Raw genomic sequence first — 18,126 nt, 5'->3', positions numbered from 1 at the left:
TTTATTTCTTTTACTTATGTTCCTTTTCTTGTTTAGGAAAGTGTACTCTGACATAAAGAGAAAGTACCTTGTAGAAAATAACATTTATAAACAAATATGTTGCTGCCTTTCTGGTTTAAGGAAGAATGAAAATTCTTTGGTATAGAATTGAACCGAGAAGTCAATTTTGTGTTTTAAAGGTTCTATTTATATTGTAACCACCAACCCACATCGATGTAAGTGAAAATGCAGAGTGACCAAAAGGAACTTGTTAGAATTTACAAGATGCCTAGGTACATGGCAATTCTCACAGCTTAAAGTCTGCTTAAGTGGAAGATTTTATATTCAAATCTCACCACTCTAATTTGTTGACATCAACTCTTAAGGGAAAATTAATGTGGACCATTCTATAAATCCATGGTCATTCCCTTTGTTACAACCAATATCCCAGCATTTCTTCTTTCTAAACACATTTGTTTCCTGTAACCTACTTGGGAAAAGTGGAGTGAGCGTATTCATAGGCTTTTGAAGACTGATGGAAATAATACCAGGTTAGCTGAGGATACCCTTACGACCTCTCTTCAATGGAATCGCAATGTGTTGTTGTAAGTTCTTTGCCTTATAATATTTTTTTCTCTTCCTCTTGTGGAAAATAACTGTTAAAAGTAAGATCAAGGTGGAAAAGAGACAACAACCAAAGAATATCAATGGTTTCTTCTTCTCAAGATATAAGCAGAAAATGCACTGTTTGTCATGGTGACTCTCCTCACATTCAGAACTGGTATGCTCAGAAGGGAAGCCTCTCCTGTTGATCAAGTCGTTGTAAAACTGTATTGAGGACTTTGCTTGTAAATCAGATGTGAAGAATCCAAATCTGGGTTTGAATTTTTCTTCTGTCAATTTAAATGCATAATAGCCTTTTATCTTGATTTTATCAATTAGGTAAGCTGAAAAAGAAAGATTGGAATATGTGTTAGTAAACCATTCTGCTTTTTAAAAAATACATAGAACATGTAAACCTCTTCCATGGAGAATAAAAATTTCCTTGAGGACAGATTCTGTTTTCTGTTTCTATTTGTATCTCCAGCACCTAGCACATAAATGCTTGATGGATGATTAATTTATATGGATAGTAGATGTACTTTCCTTTAAACAAGCTATAGTCATAATCACCAAAGGACTCATCCAGTGTCCCTTTGACATAATAATAAGTGACATTCCTATAGCTCTGAGGTTTATAAAATGCTTTGGGATTTACAGTGCACTAGAAGGAATACTGTTTCTAGAGTTAAAGGACCATGGTGCATAGCCTTCCTCAGTTTCTTATCATCTCTGTGACTTTGGGCAAATCATTTAACCACCCTGGGCTTTTTTTTTTTATTGAAAAGGAGGGGGATTTAGACTAGATAGCTTCTGAGGTGCCTTCCTGCCCTAAATCTATTTATTCTGCTCCATAAAATCACAGAATATCAGGTTTGGGAGAGACCTCAGAGGTTATCTGGTCCAATTTGTACTTGAACAAATATCACTAAAATGTACTCACCTAGGCTCTGCTTAGGGACGTATAGTAATATGGAACTCACTATGTACGCTTTTAGATCATCCAGTCTACTTTTAGTCTGCTATACTGACTTGGACAGTTTTCCTTAATATGGTCTCTAGGCCTCTTGGTACCTTGGTTGCCCACCTCTGGAGGGACTCTAGTATGTCTGTGTCCTCTCTAAAATGTGGTGCTCAGAACCAAACACAAGATTCTAGATTTGGTCTGACAGGGCAGACCCCTTTTGCTGCACACTGTGCTTCCACAAATGTATCCTAGGTCCATTGACTTCTAAGACTATAATGTCACCTGTTGACTTATACAGAGTTTGCAATATACTAAAATTAGTTTTCCAATATAATACTCAGGGTTTAGGTCAAAAAGTTCCAATTTCCAGGTGATGATCATTCTTCACAAAGTGGAATCCCTAAACACCAGACATAGGGAATTGATTTTCCCCACAATTTTTCCTAGAACAATTTTTTCTTTTTTTCTCCTTTGCACTTATTACATTCTACTTTTTGTTAAACATACTCAATACATGTCATACCTGCCCTGTTAGACTATAAACTTCATTTATTAGGCATTTGTTAAATTACTATTGAATGCAAGGCATTGGGCTAGGCCATAGAAACACAAAGACAAAATGAAAAAATTGCCCCTCCTCCTTAAGGAGCTTATATTCTACTGAGGGACAAAGGATGTCACAGAAAAAAAACTTTTTATAACTTGAAGAAGAAAAGAGCACTAAAAACTGGTAGGAATTAGGAAAAGCTTCTTCTAGTATGTGGCACAAGAGCTAAAGGAAAATTGGAATTCTGAGGGTCAGAGTTGAGGGATGCATTCCAAGAACAAGGGAATGGATACCTTGGAGGTGGATGGTGGAATGTCAAAGATCACAGCAAACAGTTGAGGGTCAGGACCATGTTCTTTTCTGTTTTTGCATTCCTAGCACTCTCCTAGATCTCTTCTGCCCTTTATAGCTAAATTCTTGAGTCCTTAATAGATGCCTCCACTTTCTCTCCTCTAATCTCTTACTATCTGGCTTCTCACATCATCATTCCACTGAAACTGGTCTCTCAAGAGTTAACTTATTGTTTAATCGTTTCTTCAATTGTGCCCAACTCTTCATGACCCCTTTTGGGATTTTCTTGGTAAAGATACAGGAGTGGTTTGCCATTTCCTTCTCCAGCTCATTTTAACAGATGAGGAAACTGAGACAAATAAGGTTAAGTGACTTGCTATTACTTGTCTGAGGCCAGATTTGAACTCAGGGTGATGAGTCTTCCTGACTCCAGGCCCAGCACTCTATCCACTATGCCACTAAGCTCTTCTCAAGAGTTACCAGTGATTTCTTATTTGACAAATTCAATGGTCTTTTCTTGGGCAGCTTAGGTGGGGTGAGAGAGAGTGAAGAGTTCTCTCTTTTGTCATTTCCTCCAGTCATCTCCATCTCTCAGCTCCAGGCATCTTCTCTGGCTGTCCTCCATACCTGGAATGCTCTTCCCCATCAATCCCACCTACTGGCTTCTCTGGCTTCCTTTAAGCCCCGATTAAAATCTCATCTTCTCCAGGAAGCCTTTCCCAGTCCCTCTTAATTTCAGTGCCCTCCCTTTACTAATTATTTCCCATTTATCCTATATATAACATGTCTTTATGGATTTGTTGCCTCCACCATTAGACCGTGAGTTTCTTGAGGGCAGGACTATCTTTTGCCTCTTTTTGCACCCCTAGCACTCAGCACAATGCCTGGCACATAGTAGGTGCTTAAGGTTGATTGATTGAACTAAATTGAATTCTAGAATTTGCTTAAAATCCACATAGTTATGCAATATCTGACCTAGAAATTCTAACAGTCTTCAGTTATGGCATCATAGAGATGACTTTGGAGTGAAAAGAATTGGATTCAAGTTGTGGTTCTGCTACTGACTTTTTAATACAGCCTTGGGCCAGTTACTTATCCTCAATTTTCCTTATCTTTAAAATGGTGTAATACCACTTGAACTATTTACTCCATGAGGTTGTTTTGGGGATCAATTTAATGTAAATGACACATTTTATAAACCATGACATGCTCAGTGTAAAGATAAGTTGTTGATCTTTCTTGCTAAGTCATTTCTATTCTGGTGGGCCTAGGATTTCTTACAACTCTTCTGTTCCTCCCTACTCACTCTTTTAGACATTGCTGTCTAAGAATATATTTCTTAGATACTTCACTAAATACATCACTAAACTCAGAGTATTCTAGGCCCCTTGCACCCTTTCTGTCCTCCTCTCCTGGAAGATTACCTTATGGGATTACCTTTTAAAGATTCCTGGATGTATTTTTCTAAGTAGTATTTTCGGAGTTCATCATTTTCTAGGGACTGATCATCGATCCCATTGGATGTGATATAGACATCTGCATCACCATAATTTTTCTGGATCCAGTTGAGAATCTTTCGCTGTCCCCATGGCATCACTGCCTGGCGGGTAGGGGAGCTCAGGCAGGTGATGTCCTGCAGAAACTGGACATCTCGGTCAAAATCGTAGTGACTACCATTCTGCCGCTCATGGATGACAAATCTTGTGGTAAAGTGATTTAGGGCATAGAAGTCAGCTGACCCTTTGATAAGCCTCCTTTCCTCATCTGTGAAGTGTGGCAGCACAGAACTGGAAAGTCCCTCCTTGTTCTTGAAGGCAATGTACTCCTTCATTGTTTCTGGGTAGTCTCCTGTCTTGAAAATGGGTTCTGCAAACCATGAAATTTCAAACTGAAGAAATCGCTCTGCTGCTTTCAAGTGGGAGTCAGCAAAGGGATTGGCAGGTTCAGCCCAATCTGCATGCAGAGACAGAGAGATTGCCCCATTCTGAGAAGGTCTATACTGGCTATCATAGACGTGCCAGACCAGGGCATGGGCAATCAGTAAATTGTGAGCTGCCCTGTATGTATCATTGCTGCTGTTGTTATATATGTCGCTCAATCTGTTGGGTTCGTTGATAGTGATCCAGAGCTTTACCAAATCTCCAAGTTCCTGAAAACATAGATTTGCATAGTCCCGAAAGGCATGAACAGTTGATCGGTTTAGCCATCCTCCATTCTGGAGCAAAGGTGCAGGCAGACCCAAGTAAGCATGAGTAGGATAGTATAAGGTGACCATTGATGAAATGTTGAGTTTCATCACCTCACTGATCACACATCTGTAATATCTAAGAACTTGTCGGTTAACTCCAGACACATCTCCATTGGGCAGAATTAAGGACCAGTCCAGGGCAAACCTGTAGTGGGTAATTTTCATTTTTGCCAACAATTCAAGTTGTTTTTTGATGCTGACAAAATCTGTGCATTGAGCAGCTCTTGTTTTTATTGTCACCCCTTCTATTCGGTGTAGCAATCCATTGCCAGACACATTCCATGAGTATAAGTGAGGATCTTTGAACTGAGGTGACGAAGCTACTGATTCAGCCTGTGAAAGGCAAGAAACACATTCAAATGAGGCAAAGATGATCTTCTACAATCTAGAAGGAAAAGTCCATGACTTTACTTTTGTTTATAACTGAAACCTGAGAAGGAATATATGATGTTTATCTTGACCTATATTTTCAGGCTTTTCATCTCCATGAGATCAGTAGAAATAAATCTGTTTTTGACTTTTAAAAAAAATTTTTTTTCAATTAACAAAAGTCTTCAACCTTCACCCCCTCAACTGAAAAAGAAAAAGGAATAAAACCCTTATAACAAATATTCATAGTCAGAAAAACCAAATTCTTTTCCTGGACATATCCAAAAAAATGTATGTATTGATTTGCACTCTTTCTCTATCATTTCTCTATTAGGAAGTGTGTAGCATGATCCTTGACATTTCCTAGGGAAACCAGAAGATGAGAGCATGGAACCACTTCTGGATCCGATTTGGGAAACAAACTGCTGTTTCCACCAGAAATCAGAGTAGCTGTTCCTAGGCTATTATCTCCTCATTCTCAAATGTCTTTCTCAATTTTCACTTGCCTTATTTAATGTTGCTATGGCCCAGGCTAAGACACAATCAGGCATTTGGTTTCTTGTCCTGATTTAAAAGTTGTTAAAAAAAAATTTTAAAACAAACAACTAACTCTAGGAAGCTACCACAGAGGCCAAGAATTTGAAATTGAGGGGATGCCCATCAACTGGGGAATGACTGAACAAGTTGTGGTATATAAATGTAATGGAATACTGTTGTGCTATAAGAAATGATGAGCAGGCCAAGTTCAGAAAAATCTGGACATATATGAACTGATGCTGAGTGACATGAGCAGAAGCGAGAGAATACTACGTAATAACAGCCACATTGTGCTATGACTAACTTCGATAGACATATCTTCTCAGCAATGCAAGGATCCAAGACAACTCTAAAAGACTCATGATGGAAAATGCTGTCCACATCCAGAGAAAGAACAATGGAGCCTGAATGCAAATTGAAGTGTACTATTTGCTCTCTTTTTCTTTTCTTTTGTTTTCCCTTTCTCGTGGTTTCTCCCATTTATTCTAATTCTTTACAACATGAGTAATATGAAAATATGCTTAATAAGAATGTATATGTAGAGCCTTTATCGAATTGCATCTGTATTGGGGAGGGAGAAGGGAGATGGAGAAAATTTAAAACTCAAAAGCTTATGGAAATGAATGTTGAAAACTAAAATTAAATAATTTAAAGGGAAAAAAAGAAAGCTATTGATTAATCATAAAAGATTGGTGAAATTGGTTAATCATAAAAGATTCAATATTGTAAAGGGTGTGGAAATGCTTCCAGAGGCAAATATGGATACAGTGCTAACTTCAAGTCAGGAAGACCTGAGTTTAAATTCTGCCTCGAAGTCAAAATTCCAAATTCAGTTCAAAACCTGCTATGCTACCCTGAGCAAGTCAATTTAACCTCTTTTGGTTTGAGCTTCTCCATTTGTAAAATAGGGATAAATAATCATGCTTTTACAGGACTGTTGTGGGATCCACAAGAGATATTAATTGTGTAAAATACTTTGTAAACCTTAAAGCACAATAAAAATTTTAACTATTATTATGATTATGTAACACTAAGGGTGCATCTGTTTTATCTGAAAATGGGCTCTATAATGACAATATTGTATGTTAGAGCTGCCCTTCTTCACAGAGGAGCAGGACAATGGAGTTACACAATAACCAGTCAATTAGAAGGATTTCTGAGGCTCAGAGCTGTTTGACATACCAGTGATCCTTTGCAAGTGAGGGAGATGCCCAGAAAACACAGACAAATTACAGGGCAACCTTGAGCAGCAGCTACAGTATCAAGACCTTGCTTGGGACTTCCTAAACATCCTGGCTCATTGTGTCCACAGATGTACCTCTCCCCTTAATCTGGCTCTCCTCTCAAAGCCTTTAGGGGATTTATTATCTCCCCCCTTTTCCACTCTCCTTTGAGCAGCTGAGAATTCTCCCTCTCTGCTCTGCTTACACAGGCCCTTCTCAGACAATAAATGCTTTTATGATCTGGCATCAGACTGTTTCATTTAGGGTCTCTCCTTTTGAGCGTTGGGGTCTTCTTTTAATACTTGTGAAACAGTAAAATCTATATCTATATCTATATATAGTATTATGACAGTGCTTGAGACATCCTTCTCTCACTTAAGTCAGACTTAATTTAATCAGTCCTCCTTGAATAGAAGATTTAACCAGTTTCAGAGAGGAACCAGATTCCCTAAAACTGAAACAATCTTTTTATAGCTTCCACAGTAGTAGAAATGGTGGCTTAATTTGATTAGATAAGTATCTCTTTGTTCATCTTTGACCTGATTGAAAGGGTACTACTATACGGGGTATAATTGGTTGCTGGAATATATTTCTCCAGGTATCAGCATTAACATTACTATTGCTCTGTTTAAGTAAATCAGAACACGCTGAAGTTAAACTACTTACCTTGTTTTTTTTTTTTTACTTTGCTGCAGTCTTGTCTTTTGTTTTAGAGTTACTACAAAACAAGTGGAAATTGCTCGAGAGAGGTAGCATTCCATTTAGCAGGGAAAACTTTGGTGACTGCTCCTCTCTTAAGTAGGAATGTTTCTAGGTATAGGGATAAGAACTGAATTCATGATTTCATTGATCAAGGGAACTCTGAGTCAGCCACTTAAAGTCTTAGATTTGCCTAGGACTTTGAGGGGTCAAGCCACCTATGCCTCAGAGGTGGGACTAGATGGCAGGGCTTCCTGGCTCCAAAACACTTCTCTCTATTCATTAAGCCACTTTGCTTCTAACATTTGTATATTAAAATAAATTTTCTCTGACACATTTTGGCTAAAACACGGCACAGAGTTTTTCTTCCATAGGTAGTTGCCAGAGGTACAGCTCCAGAGATAGTGACAAAAGCCCCTTTTCAGCTCCTCCCCTTAAAGAAAAACAAAACTTCCCTGCCTCTTTATTCTCCCACCACAAATGGAAACGAGAAATTTTAAGTCACAAATCTACAATCAAGACACTGGCAGACCACCCTCATCACCTCTTAGACCTGAGTCATCAGACAAACAGTAAAACTTTTCCAGGTCTCAGTACACCATCAGCCCCTTGCCAGACTGAAAATTTCTTGTGTACAAAAGCTACCGTTTGTGCTCCCAGGTTTAAATCAACTAAAACCAACAGAAGGTGGCTTAGGAAAAACATTTCCCAAACTCAGTGCTAAATTAGGAAAAAATTCCTTATCTGCTGAAAAGCTTTTGCCCCTCTCCCATATGTGGAATTAAATGTACCTGGATTAAATGACAATTAACTTTTCAGTAAATATTTTCCACACACACACTTGACGTGTCATCTTCCATAGTCTAATTACAGAACTGTATGCCTGCCATCTGTCAAATAGTAATCTAGGACATTAAACTCCAAGAACATTGGTTATCCATGTATACATTAGCCTAAATTTGTGTGTACATAACTATTTAAGTAAATTTCTAGCCTGGATGATGGCCAGGTTCAATGCTGTTTGAAAGTTTATGTTATCAATATTGGAAACAGGTCACTAGAGATCATCTTACCCATCCTCCTGTATTCAGGCAGCACCACATTTGAACCATCCTGAAGAAAGAATGTTTACTTGACTTTTAGAAATCTTCAAAGATTATCCCTTGTCCTTTTGAGGAGATAGTAGTTGTACATAATGAAGGGATTTAGCACAAAATTAAAAAAGATGCATACCAATCCCAACTTTATCATCAAACCTGGCAAGGTCTGGATAAATGAGAGACGGATGTAGAAGACAGGCTATATTCATCTTCCTAAAACACTTTTCATTGTGTTTCTAGTTCAAACATCTTTAAGGACTCTTCAATATAAGATTAAGTCTCCTCAGACTATCACTGTGTGGCATACCCCACAACCTGACCCCAAACTACATTACAAGCTCATCTTCTATAACTTTCTTACATGAACCCTCTGTTCTAGTAAGACTGGCCTATTACTGTCTCTCAATCATTTTTGTCTTCATTTGTGCCATGACCTCTCCCTAGAATATTGTTTCCCCTTTAAATTCCCTTTAAACTTAAGATCGTATCTTACAATTTCCATGAAGTCTTCCCTAAGCTTCATGGCTTCCTAAACTTCCCTAACCTTTGAGCCTGAGTTATCTGATTCTCCTCCAATCTCCCCTATTATCCATACTTCTTAACTTCCCTTTTTCATATTGCCCATACAGCTCAGCCTTATTAATGCATTTTCCCTACGGGAACATCTTGTTCCCTTTCCTCAAAATTATAAATAAGTTACTTGAGTTCAGGGACCATGCTTCCTTATGTATCCCATGGAATTTAGGATACAGCCTTGTTTCTAATAACTAAATAGATATGCGACGGTGACATCTATAATGAAAAAACTTTGTTGGAGTAAGAGACACAATTATAAGATTATTGCTTATAGCTCCAGAGCTATAAGGGACGTTAGAGGCCATAATTTTACAGATGAAGTAATAGGTCCGGATAAGTTAAATGAATTGCCCAGGATCACATTGGTGTTAAGCATCAAAGTTTTTAGAGACTTCAAATGAACCAAATCATCTTTGATACTTAAGAAGAGTGGTATCAATTTCAAACAGAAATTGGGGCCAACAATTTGTACTAAAGGGTAGTATTTTGACTTAGTTTTAAAGTGTGCTAATTTCTATCTTATTGCAGTTTTACTTATTTTGTTAAATCTTTCCCAATTACATTTTCATTTGATTCAGTCCCCACTCAGGATCACATGTGATGCAGGGAGTTTAACACCTATGCTTTAGAAAACCCTGTTAGAGATTTAGGGACTGTGAAAGCAGCACTAGGTTTTCCACAGAGTAATTTTAGGCTGCCCACAGGGCAAGCATTCCTGAAGTTTTTCCTGAAAAGACTTCAGGTCAGTTTTCTGGGACAGAGTTGGCTTCTTTGGAAGGCCTGGAAAAGTGACTTCGTTTCCTGTCAATTTTTTAAATGATTCCTTTGCAAAACATGTGGACTATTAATTAGATGAACAAAACTGGCTTTTGGCATCTTCGGCAGCTAGATGGCGCAGTAGATACAGCACTGGGCCCGGAGTGAGGAAGACGTCTCTCTGACATCTCAGAAACATACTACTTGCGTGACCCCGGGCCAGTCATTTAACTTTGTTTGCCCCAGTTCCTCAACTGTAAAATGATCTGGAGAAGGAAATGGCAAACCATATTAGTATCTTTGGCAAGAAGAGTCACAAAGATAACTGGACATGACTTAAAAAAGCAGTTGAACAATAAGCTATAACTTAATTCCTCCAGATCTCTGTCTGCAAGTCTGTCTCTATTTTCCGTGTCTGTCTATCTGTCTCTCTTTTTATTTCTCCTCATCAGTAGGATGAAATCTTAGCTAACTGGCCTGAGATAGAATATAAACTCCCCTCCTCCTTCCACAAAATCAGCGCTGTGCTTTGTATGTGAAGACGGTGCTACTGATCTATGCACACTTGGGCATGTAGTTAGAGCTGTTTTTCCTCCAGAGCGGCTCTTAAACTGATGCAACCGCACACTGTCCCTAAGTCTTGCTTAAGATTTGTATGGGTGTTTTGTGTCTCTTAGCAGCTGTCTGACTACAGCTAAAATTGATGTCCATGAAGTAGGTAGAGCAAACAGGCCTATATGGACTTCTTAACTCATATAGCCCTGAGCCATCTGCTCATAATAAACCACCAAAGTGCCTTACTTGCAGTGGTACAGTTAGTGGCTTCTGTAGACAGCACTGAAGAGTGCTTTAGCCTTATACCTAGTGGCCTCTCCAAATCTGCATTTAAAAAGAGAATGAAGAAAATTATTCAGTCTGCCATCTAACCCCTTCAATTGTACATCAGCTATTGTTGCATATTATTTGTAACCGATATTTATATATCACTTTAATGTTTGCAAAGCACTTGCCATAACCTCATTAGATCCTCACAATTCTGTACCATCATTAAAGCAGATATCATCATCCCTATTTTAGATATGGGGAAGCTGTGTCTCAAAGTAATTATGTGCCATGCAGGAAAGATAAGAATATTTCAAGCCCAGACTCTATCCATTATACTGCACTGCCTAGTGAATTGATGCCTAGTTAATAACATTCTATAACACATCTACTGTTCATTCCACTTTGCAGTTAACCTGTCTCATTATCCATGGCAACTTACCTTTAGAACGGATTCAGTAATGCCCCAGGAAAAGTCACAGGGAAACTGACCCTGCACATCAGGAGTGGACTCTTTTAAGATGAATCCATTCTCTTCTATGATTTGTTTGTAGTAATGTGCAGAGGACTTGGGTTTTCTTTCCTTCTGTTTGCTACTGAAATCCACATAAAATAATCCCCGTCTGGTGGTATAAGCATCTTGCCATTCAAAGCCATCCAGCAGAGACCAAGCTGTGTAACCAAACACTCTTATTTCATCATACTTTATTGCTGTAGGGGAAAAAAGAAATTGGAATTGATGTGAGTGCCCTCAGATCAGTCAATAAACATGTGTTAAGGGACTACCATGTGCCAGGCACTGGGAGTGCAAAGAAAATCCCTCTCCTCCTCAAGGAGTTTACTCTCTAATGTGGGAAGCAATACAAACAACAAAATATATTTAGGATAAATTGGAGATAATCAGCAAGAGGGAAAGCTCAGCTTAAGTTGTCTAAGGTGTGAAAATTCATTAATAATACCCATTACGATGTCTGGGCAGTGCATGCTATGAAATTACCTAATTTTCAGAGCAATAATCACTCCCCCCAAAAAACGGCAATTCTTTTTATCCAAAACAGAAGTCACCAATCAGTGTATATTATCCTTAGAATATGGTTAAGGAAAAAAACCAACCAAACACTTTTGCAACTAAGAGTCTCAATTCCTTCCCTGTTGCTTGCAGCTGGAAACTTTCTCCTTCACCTGATCTTCTAGCCTTTTGTACTGCTCTTATGAGTTAAAAAAACATCATCTTCTTGATGACCCTGGTTTTCTTTGAGAAAGAGGGTCAAACAACAATTTGTGAGTAGTAGTGGCTACCCCACTGGGAACCCAACCAGCCACTTCCAGTTGGGCAGTACTGCCCCTTCCTTCCTTCCTCCCTCCCTCGCTCCCTCCCTTCCTTCCTTCCTTCCTTCCTTCCTTCCTTCCTCGCTTCCTTCCTTCCTTCCTTCCTTCCTTCCTTCCTTCCTTCCTTCCTTCCTTCCTTCCTTCCTTCCTTCCTTCCTTCCTTCCTTCCTCGCTTCCTTCCTTCCTTCCTTCCTCGCTTCCTTCCTTCCTTCCTTCCTTCCTTCCTTCCTTCCTTCCTTCCTTCCTTCCTTCCTTCCTTCCTTCCTTCCTTCCTTCCTTCCTTCCTCACCTTCTGTCCACATGGGGAATCCTACCCTTATGTATGGGTGCTGTGCTCAAAGAAATATAAATTTTGATTGCTGGAATCTTGCAAGAAATCTGGGGGTTTACAGATTAGATTTTTTTTTCTCTTCCCTACTTATTTATTCTATCTTAAAAAAAAAACCTCAAACAATTAACACCTTTGCCCCATGTAGTTTCATTTAAGATTTCTTAAAATATAGCACTGGAAAACCAATTTTAGAAAAAGAATCAAATGGAGCTACCTGACTATGCCTTAAACCCAAATCATTCTGGCTTTCATTGAGTGGCCAATAATGGATCCTAGCCCACACCTCATTGGTCATTGTTTGGATGTTGATGACTCAGAGTGAGTGTAAATAGCAATTGCTTCTGTTGTGGCTAGAAACACTGAAGGTCTTCCTTTCCCAAATGGATTTTTTTTTTCTGAGTAGGTAAAAGAAACCATTTTTTGCCTCATTTCTTACTTAGCCTTAATCACTGAATGAGTTTTCCCTCAGACAAACTGAGACATGGAAAGAATTTAGATTAAAAAGACCAATGCATCTAGGGCCATCTCCAGTTACCCTGATCTATGTCTTGTCACTGGGACCCAGATGGCTCTGGAGGAAAGAATGAGGTTTGTGACTTTGTACAGTCCTGTCTCATTTAAGTCCAATTAACTTGCAAGTCAAGACATTGCTTTTCTGATATCATCAATCCTTTTTTAGAATGAAGGACAAAAGATAAACAACAATGAGTTAAATATGTACTATTCTGTATTATTATATTAATGTATTGTTTTGTGTTATTCTATTATTACTTGCCTGAAAATCTTATTTCCCCTACTAGATTGGAAGCTCCTTGATGGCAGGGAATAGAGTATATTTTTATATTTATATTTTCCACAATTCCTAAGTCAGTGAATTGTTTATAGCAGATATTTAATAAATATTTGTTGAATCAGTGTGTTTTACCTATGAATTTAGGGGGTTTTTTCTTATATCTATATTTTCAAATATTTGCTCTTGACTAAAAATGTCTCCTTAAAAAAGCCAGTGTGATTTTATCAACAAACAGGCCATTATGACAAGGATGAGAAAGAAGGACAGTAGTATGACAGAAAAGTTTTTAACCTGGGTTTTAGTCCAAAAATCTCCTACTTGTAACCATGAGCAAGTCACTTAATTTCTGTGGGCCTCATTTGTAAAAGTAGGTGATTAGACTAGATAAGATCCCTTCCAACGCTAACATGTTATGATTCATCAATATTAATAACATCCAATTAATAATAAATAACAGTAATAATAATATTAATTATTAATAACAAAGAGTAAGAATGAAACATTATCCAGACTTATCATTTAACTGGCTTAAGGAACTCCTTTTACATGTATATACATAACACGTATACACACACATATAAGTAAGTTCTGTAACACTACAGAACAGTCTACTAAACATACTGTAAGTAGAAAATGTTAACTACTATCTTAAATATAACAACTCACATTTATATAGCCTATTAAAGTTTATGAAACTCTTTTCTAACTATTGTTATAGGTAAAGATACAGGTAATTTAGTGCAAGCATTATTATGCCCACTTAGCGGATGAAGAATCTGAGATACAAAGACCAAGTAATTTGCTCAGGAGTCACATAGCCAGTAAGTGATGGCGTTAGGATTCCAACTCAGGTCTTCTGATTTCCAAACGAGAGCTATTTCTACTAAGTCATGATGCCTGTTATTCAAAAATATTTTGTTAATTTGCAATAATGAAACAAAAAGTAGTAACATCTTGCCATCTTGGATGTTTCTGTAGCCTCAAATCAATTCAGCAAATATTTATTAATATTTGCTGCTGTGTAAGTCGTTGTCTAGGTGCTAGAGATATAGAAAGAAACATTTTATTCACAATATCATGAGGAAATTTAAATTTAAATTTTTCATAATATATCAAAATCAACTTCTCAACATCAGTCTTACTGTCAAAGTACCCATGATGTCAACATTTAAAAAATTTTAAGCTAATGTTCAACCAACCTTGAAGAACCTTATTAAGGAAATTCTTCATCATGTAGATTGCTGTTGTATCTTCTGTTTTCACATGATTGTCTGTGAACCAGCCATTCTCAGTTATGAGGATCTCTGGGTTGTTGTATTCCAGTTTAATCCACTTTAGTACTTCTCTTAAATTGAGTGATACATTTTGCCCCATTTTTGCCATGGTGCTTGGAGGTTTGAAATTATTGGGTCCAAAGGAAAATGCAAAGAAATCAGCTGTGCCCTTTACCTCAGTTTTATCAGCTTCAGAGAACTGAGGGAGAAGGGGAATTAAGTCCTTCATTACTTTTGGATAGTCCCCATCCCCATGGATAGGGTTGGCAAACCATCCCATCACAGAAGTCATGGATTGTTGGCACTTAAGGATGTCCAGATTATTTTCTGATTTGTTTGGTACAATCCAGTGGGATCCCAAGGTGATCGATAATAAACCTTTTTGATGTGGCCGAAAGTTTGTGTTGTAGTTATGCCAGACTTTGGCGTGAGCCTGATAAAAAGAAACTATTATTATTAACTCATCGTATCACTATGTTAATAAATTTGTGTATGGAATGTTCCTTTTTGGTTGTATTAGTGATTTGGAAGGGGGAAGGGATTATCATGTGGAATCTCACACAGTCAGGATCTTGCTACGTGGCAACAACCAACTGAAGTCTATTATCCCCTACAACCTCCCTGCCCCCACCTTCCTCAAAGCCAGAAGAGTGACAGTGAATCCTATTTAATGAATGAATTGCACAAGGATATTCTTACTGACTCCACTATCAATCAATAAACCTTTGTTTATTAAGTACCTACTGTGTGCCAACCACTGTGCTAAGCACTCTACATATCTTATATCATCTAATCCTCACAACAATTCTGCAGGTGCTATTATCATCCCCATTTCACTGTGGAGGAAACTGAAGCAGACGTGGTTAAGTGATTCGCCCAGGGTCACAGAGCTAGGAAGCATGTAAGATCAGACTTGACTTTAAGTCTTCCTGACTCCAGACCTGTCCCAGAAAAGTACATGAAAAATATGTATAAAATAAACACATAGTGATTTGGTGGTCAAGTACAAGGCAGTGGTAGGGAGGAGAATGGGAGGGGGCACAGTGGGGGATGTAATGTTAAGGGAATTTGAAGCTCTTCCCTGCCCCCACAGCTCGAGTCACATGAAGCCCACAGTGGGAGGAGCTTGCCAAATGGGTGGAGCTGAGAGAGAGAGAAGCAGAGCAGAGCAGAGCAGCTAGCATGAGTGAGAGAAGGAGGAATTTTGTCTAAGGGAGCTTGTTTGTGGGGAGGACAGGAGGGAAGGCTTGGGTATGGCTGTCCTCCTTGAGTTGATAATGTGTATAGATTTCTTTGTTATGACGATAGATTTGGCTTTTTGGTGTTTGAATAAATGTCTTGGTTTTTGTCTTTAAGGAAGAGAGTTTATATTTTGCAAATTTACCTGGAAATACACTTGCATATCCATAGCTGCCACTGTGGGTAACGCATTGGTACTACAGGGGAGGTGGAACTAACAGCAAGGGGAGATCAGGAAAGGTCTCTTGAAGGTGGCACTGAAGCAGAGCCTTGAAAGAAGATAGGGATTTCAAGGAGCAGGGATGAGGAAGGAGAGCATCTCAGGCACAGAGGGACAGCCAAAGGCACTTGAAGGAGAGATGGAATGAGATATCAAAGGAACAGCAAGAAGGCCACTATTCTCCTTTGTTCTTTGCTGTGCCTCCTTTCAAGGGTGCATCCCTGAGCGCTAAGGTTAGAGTCAGGGCTGGAAGTGGAATGGGAGGTTAGAAGAAAATTCTGGTCAGAAACAATAGAGTTAGGATTGGGATAATAATAGCCCTGTCTCTTATTCGTGAGGATTAAATGAAGAGAGGGAAAAGGGAATAAGCATTTATTAAATGCCTACTATGTGCCAACCATTGTGCTAAGCATTTCATAATTATTATTTTATTTGATCCTCTCAACAGTTTTGGCAGGTAGATACTCTTATTACTCATCTTTTACAGTTGAGGAAACTGAGGCAGATAGTGGTTAAGTGATTTGCCCAAGGTTACATAGCTAGTAAGCTAAGACTGGATTTGAATTCAGATCTTCCTGACTTTAGGCCCAGTGCTCTGTGCACTGTCGAGCCACCTAGCTGCTTCTATGAGGCAATACAATAAAGAGACAATAGTTGTAACATGCTTACTATGTAGTAATAATTAGTAAATTATTATTTCTTTCCTTTAATCATTCAAAGGGTATATTATTAATTGAACCCCTTCTGTAATACTAGCAGGATATAAGACAAAGTGAGTCATTTATAACAAAAATGTCAAACACTCTCAGGGGGGCTGGAACAAGAGGAAAATGTAATTGAGAAATATTTAAGGAGGTAAATAAAAATACAGTAGGACAGATGCAATGTTAATATGTGTTTTTCTAAGTCAATATGCAGGCAACAGAACCCTTAGGTATGATTTAGTGTCTCCTTTTTCTATTCGAGTTTGACCAAATTGATTGATAGCATCCTCTTTTGCCGTTAGGAATTGTAAAATATCGTTGGGAAGACAATATTCAAATTCACTAAAGAAATTAGGAAATAACGAGAGCTTTAACAACTGCAACCTTATTTGGACCTCTCAATTACCCTGTGAGTAGGTACTATTATTATCCTCCTCATTTTATAGTTGAGAAAACTGAGGCTAGGAGAGTTTCATCTATTTAGAGCTAGAAATGGCCTTTGAGGTCATCAGGTCTAACCCCTTGTTTTATAAATGAGGAAACTGAGGCCCAGAGGAGTTAAATGACTTGCCTAGATTTACATAGCGTCTGAGGCCGAATTTTAATACCGGGTTTCCTTAGTGTAGTTATAATACTATCAACTAAATGTTCTGATACAGCCTATAGTAAACCATTAAAATGAAAACAAAACAAAATAAGTATAGGCTAAATGGGCAGATAATGAATGGTGGTTTGGGGAGTGGAGAAGGGGATAGATCATCGCTGACTGAAATTATCATGTAAAGCTTCATGAAGGACACAGCTTACCATGTCATCCTACACAGAATTTGAGAACTTACGTAATACTTTAAAGCAGTTTATACGAAGAAGTATGCTGTTGTTGTTAGTATTATTATTACATGGTCTTGAATGTTAACCTTCCAGTGTGACGTCCTGAGATCGATCTACCTTTCTACCTACACACACACACACACACACACACACACACACACACACACACACACACACCAGAGAGAGACAGAGAGCCAGAAGCTCCTAGTAAGCCTCCTGAAAGCTAGAACTGATACTCTTGATGGAACTTTCCCTTTTCTATGTTTGGAATCACTATTGATGTTTGGGATTTTTAATAAGGATACAAGAAGAGAATGTCTGTCTTTATTTTATAAATCAGTATTTGCCTTCAGCAGACTTAGGTATTCATGACTGGTTTTAGCCATAGTAAAGATAACAATATATAGTGACCCAAACAATGAGATCTACTATCTCCAGGGCTGTGTTCCAAACTACTAAGATTACAAGGCAAGGCAGACAAGAGTTCTCAGACTGAAATCCAAACAGCATCATATTTAAAAATTAAGCTGGGTTATAGAACCTAGTATTGGACATTGCAAGGCTTCAGGTTTATTCCTTGTATAAGAAAGTTAGTTTTCCTCTGTTCCTAGATCATAGGCTCTAACCCTTAGCCCATTATATTAAAAATATTCTGTTACATACAAATGTGAGACAATGCAGATTCGTCCCT

General features: G+C 38.3%; 1 protein-coding gene across 1 annotated transcript in view; it reads right to left on the bottom strand.

Annotated features, from left to right (window-relative positions):
- KLB (klotho beta) overlaps positions 1–18,126 on the bottom strand; it is a 34,109-nt gene continuing 15,983 nt past the window's right edge. The window contains 4 exon segments of the mRNA XM_072620519.1: positions 1–926; positions 3,822–4,965; positions 11,157–11,425; positions 14,367–14,874. Of these exon segments, the coding sequence (XP_072476620.1) occupies positions 532–926; positions 3,822–4,965; positions 11,157–11,425; positions 14,367–14,874 (2,316 nt within the window). The 3' untranslated portion in view covers positions 1–531.

This window comes from Notamacropus eugenii, chromosome 6 (genome assembly GCF_028372415.1).
Source record: "Notamacropus eugenii isolate mMacEug1 chromosome 6, mMacEug1.pri_v2, whole genome shotgun sequence".
Taxonomy (NCBI): Eukaryota; Metazoa; Chordata; class Mammalia; order Diprotodontia; family Macropodidae; genus Notamacropus; species Notamacropus eugenii.
Note: the sequence above shows the minus strand (reverse complement) of the source record. Positions and strands in the feature narration are given on the sequence as shown.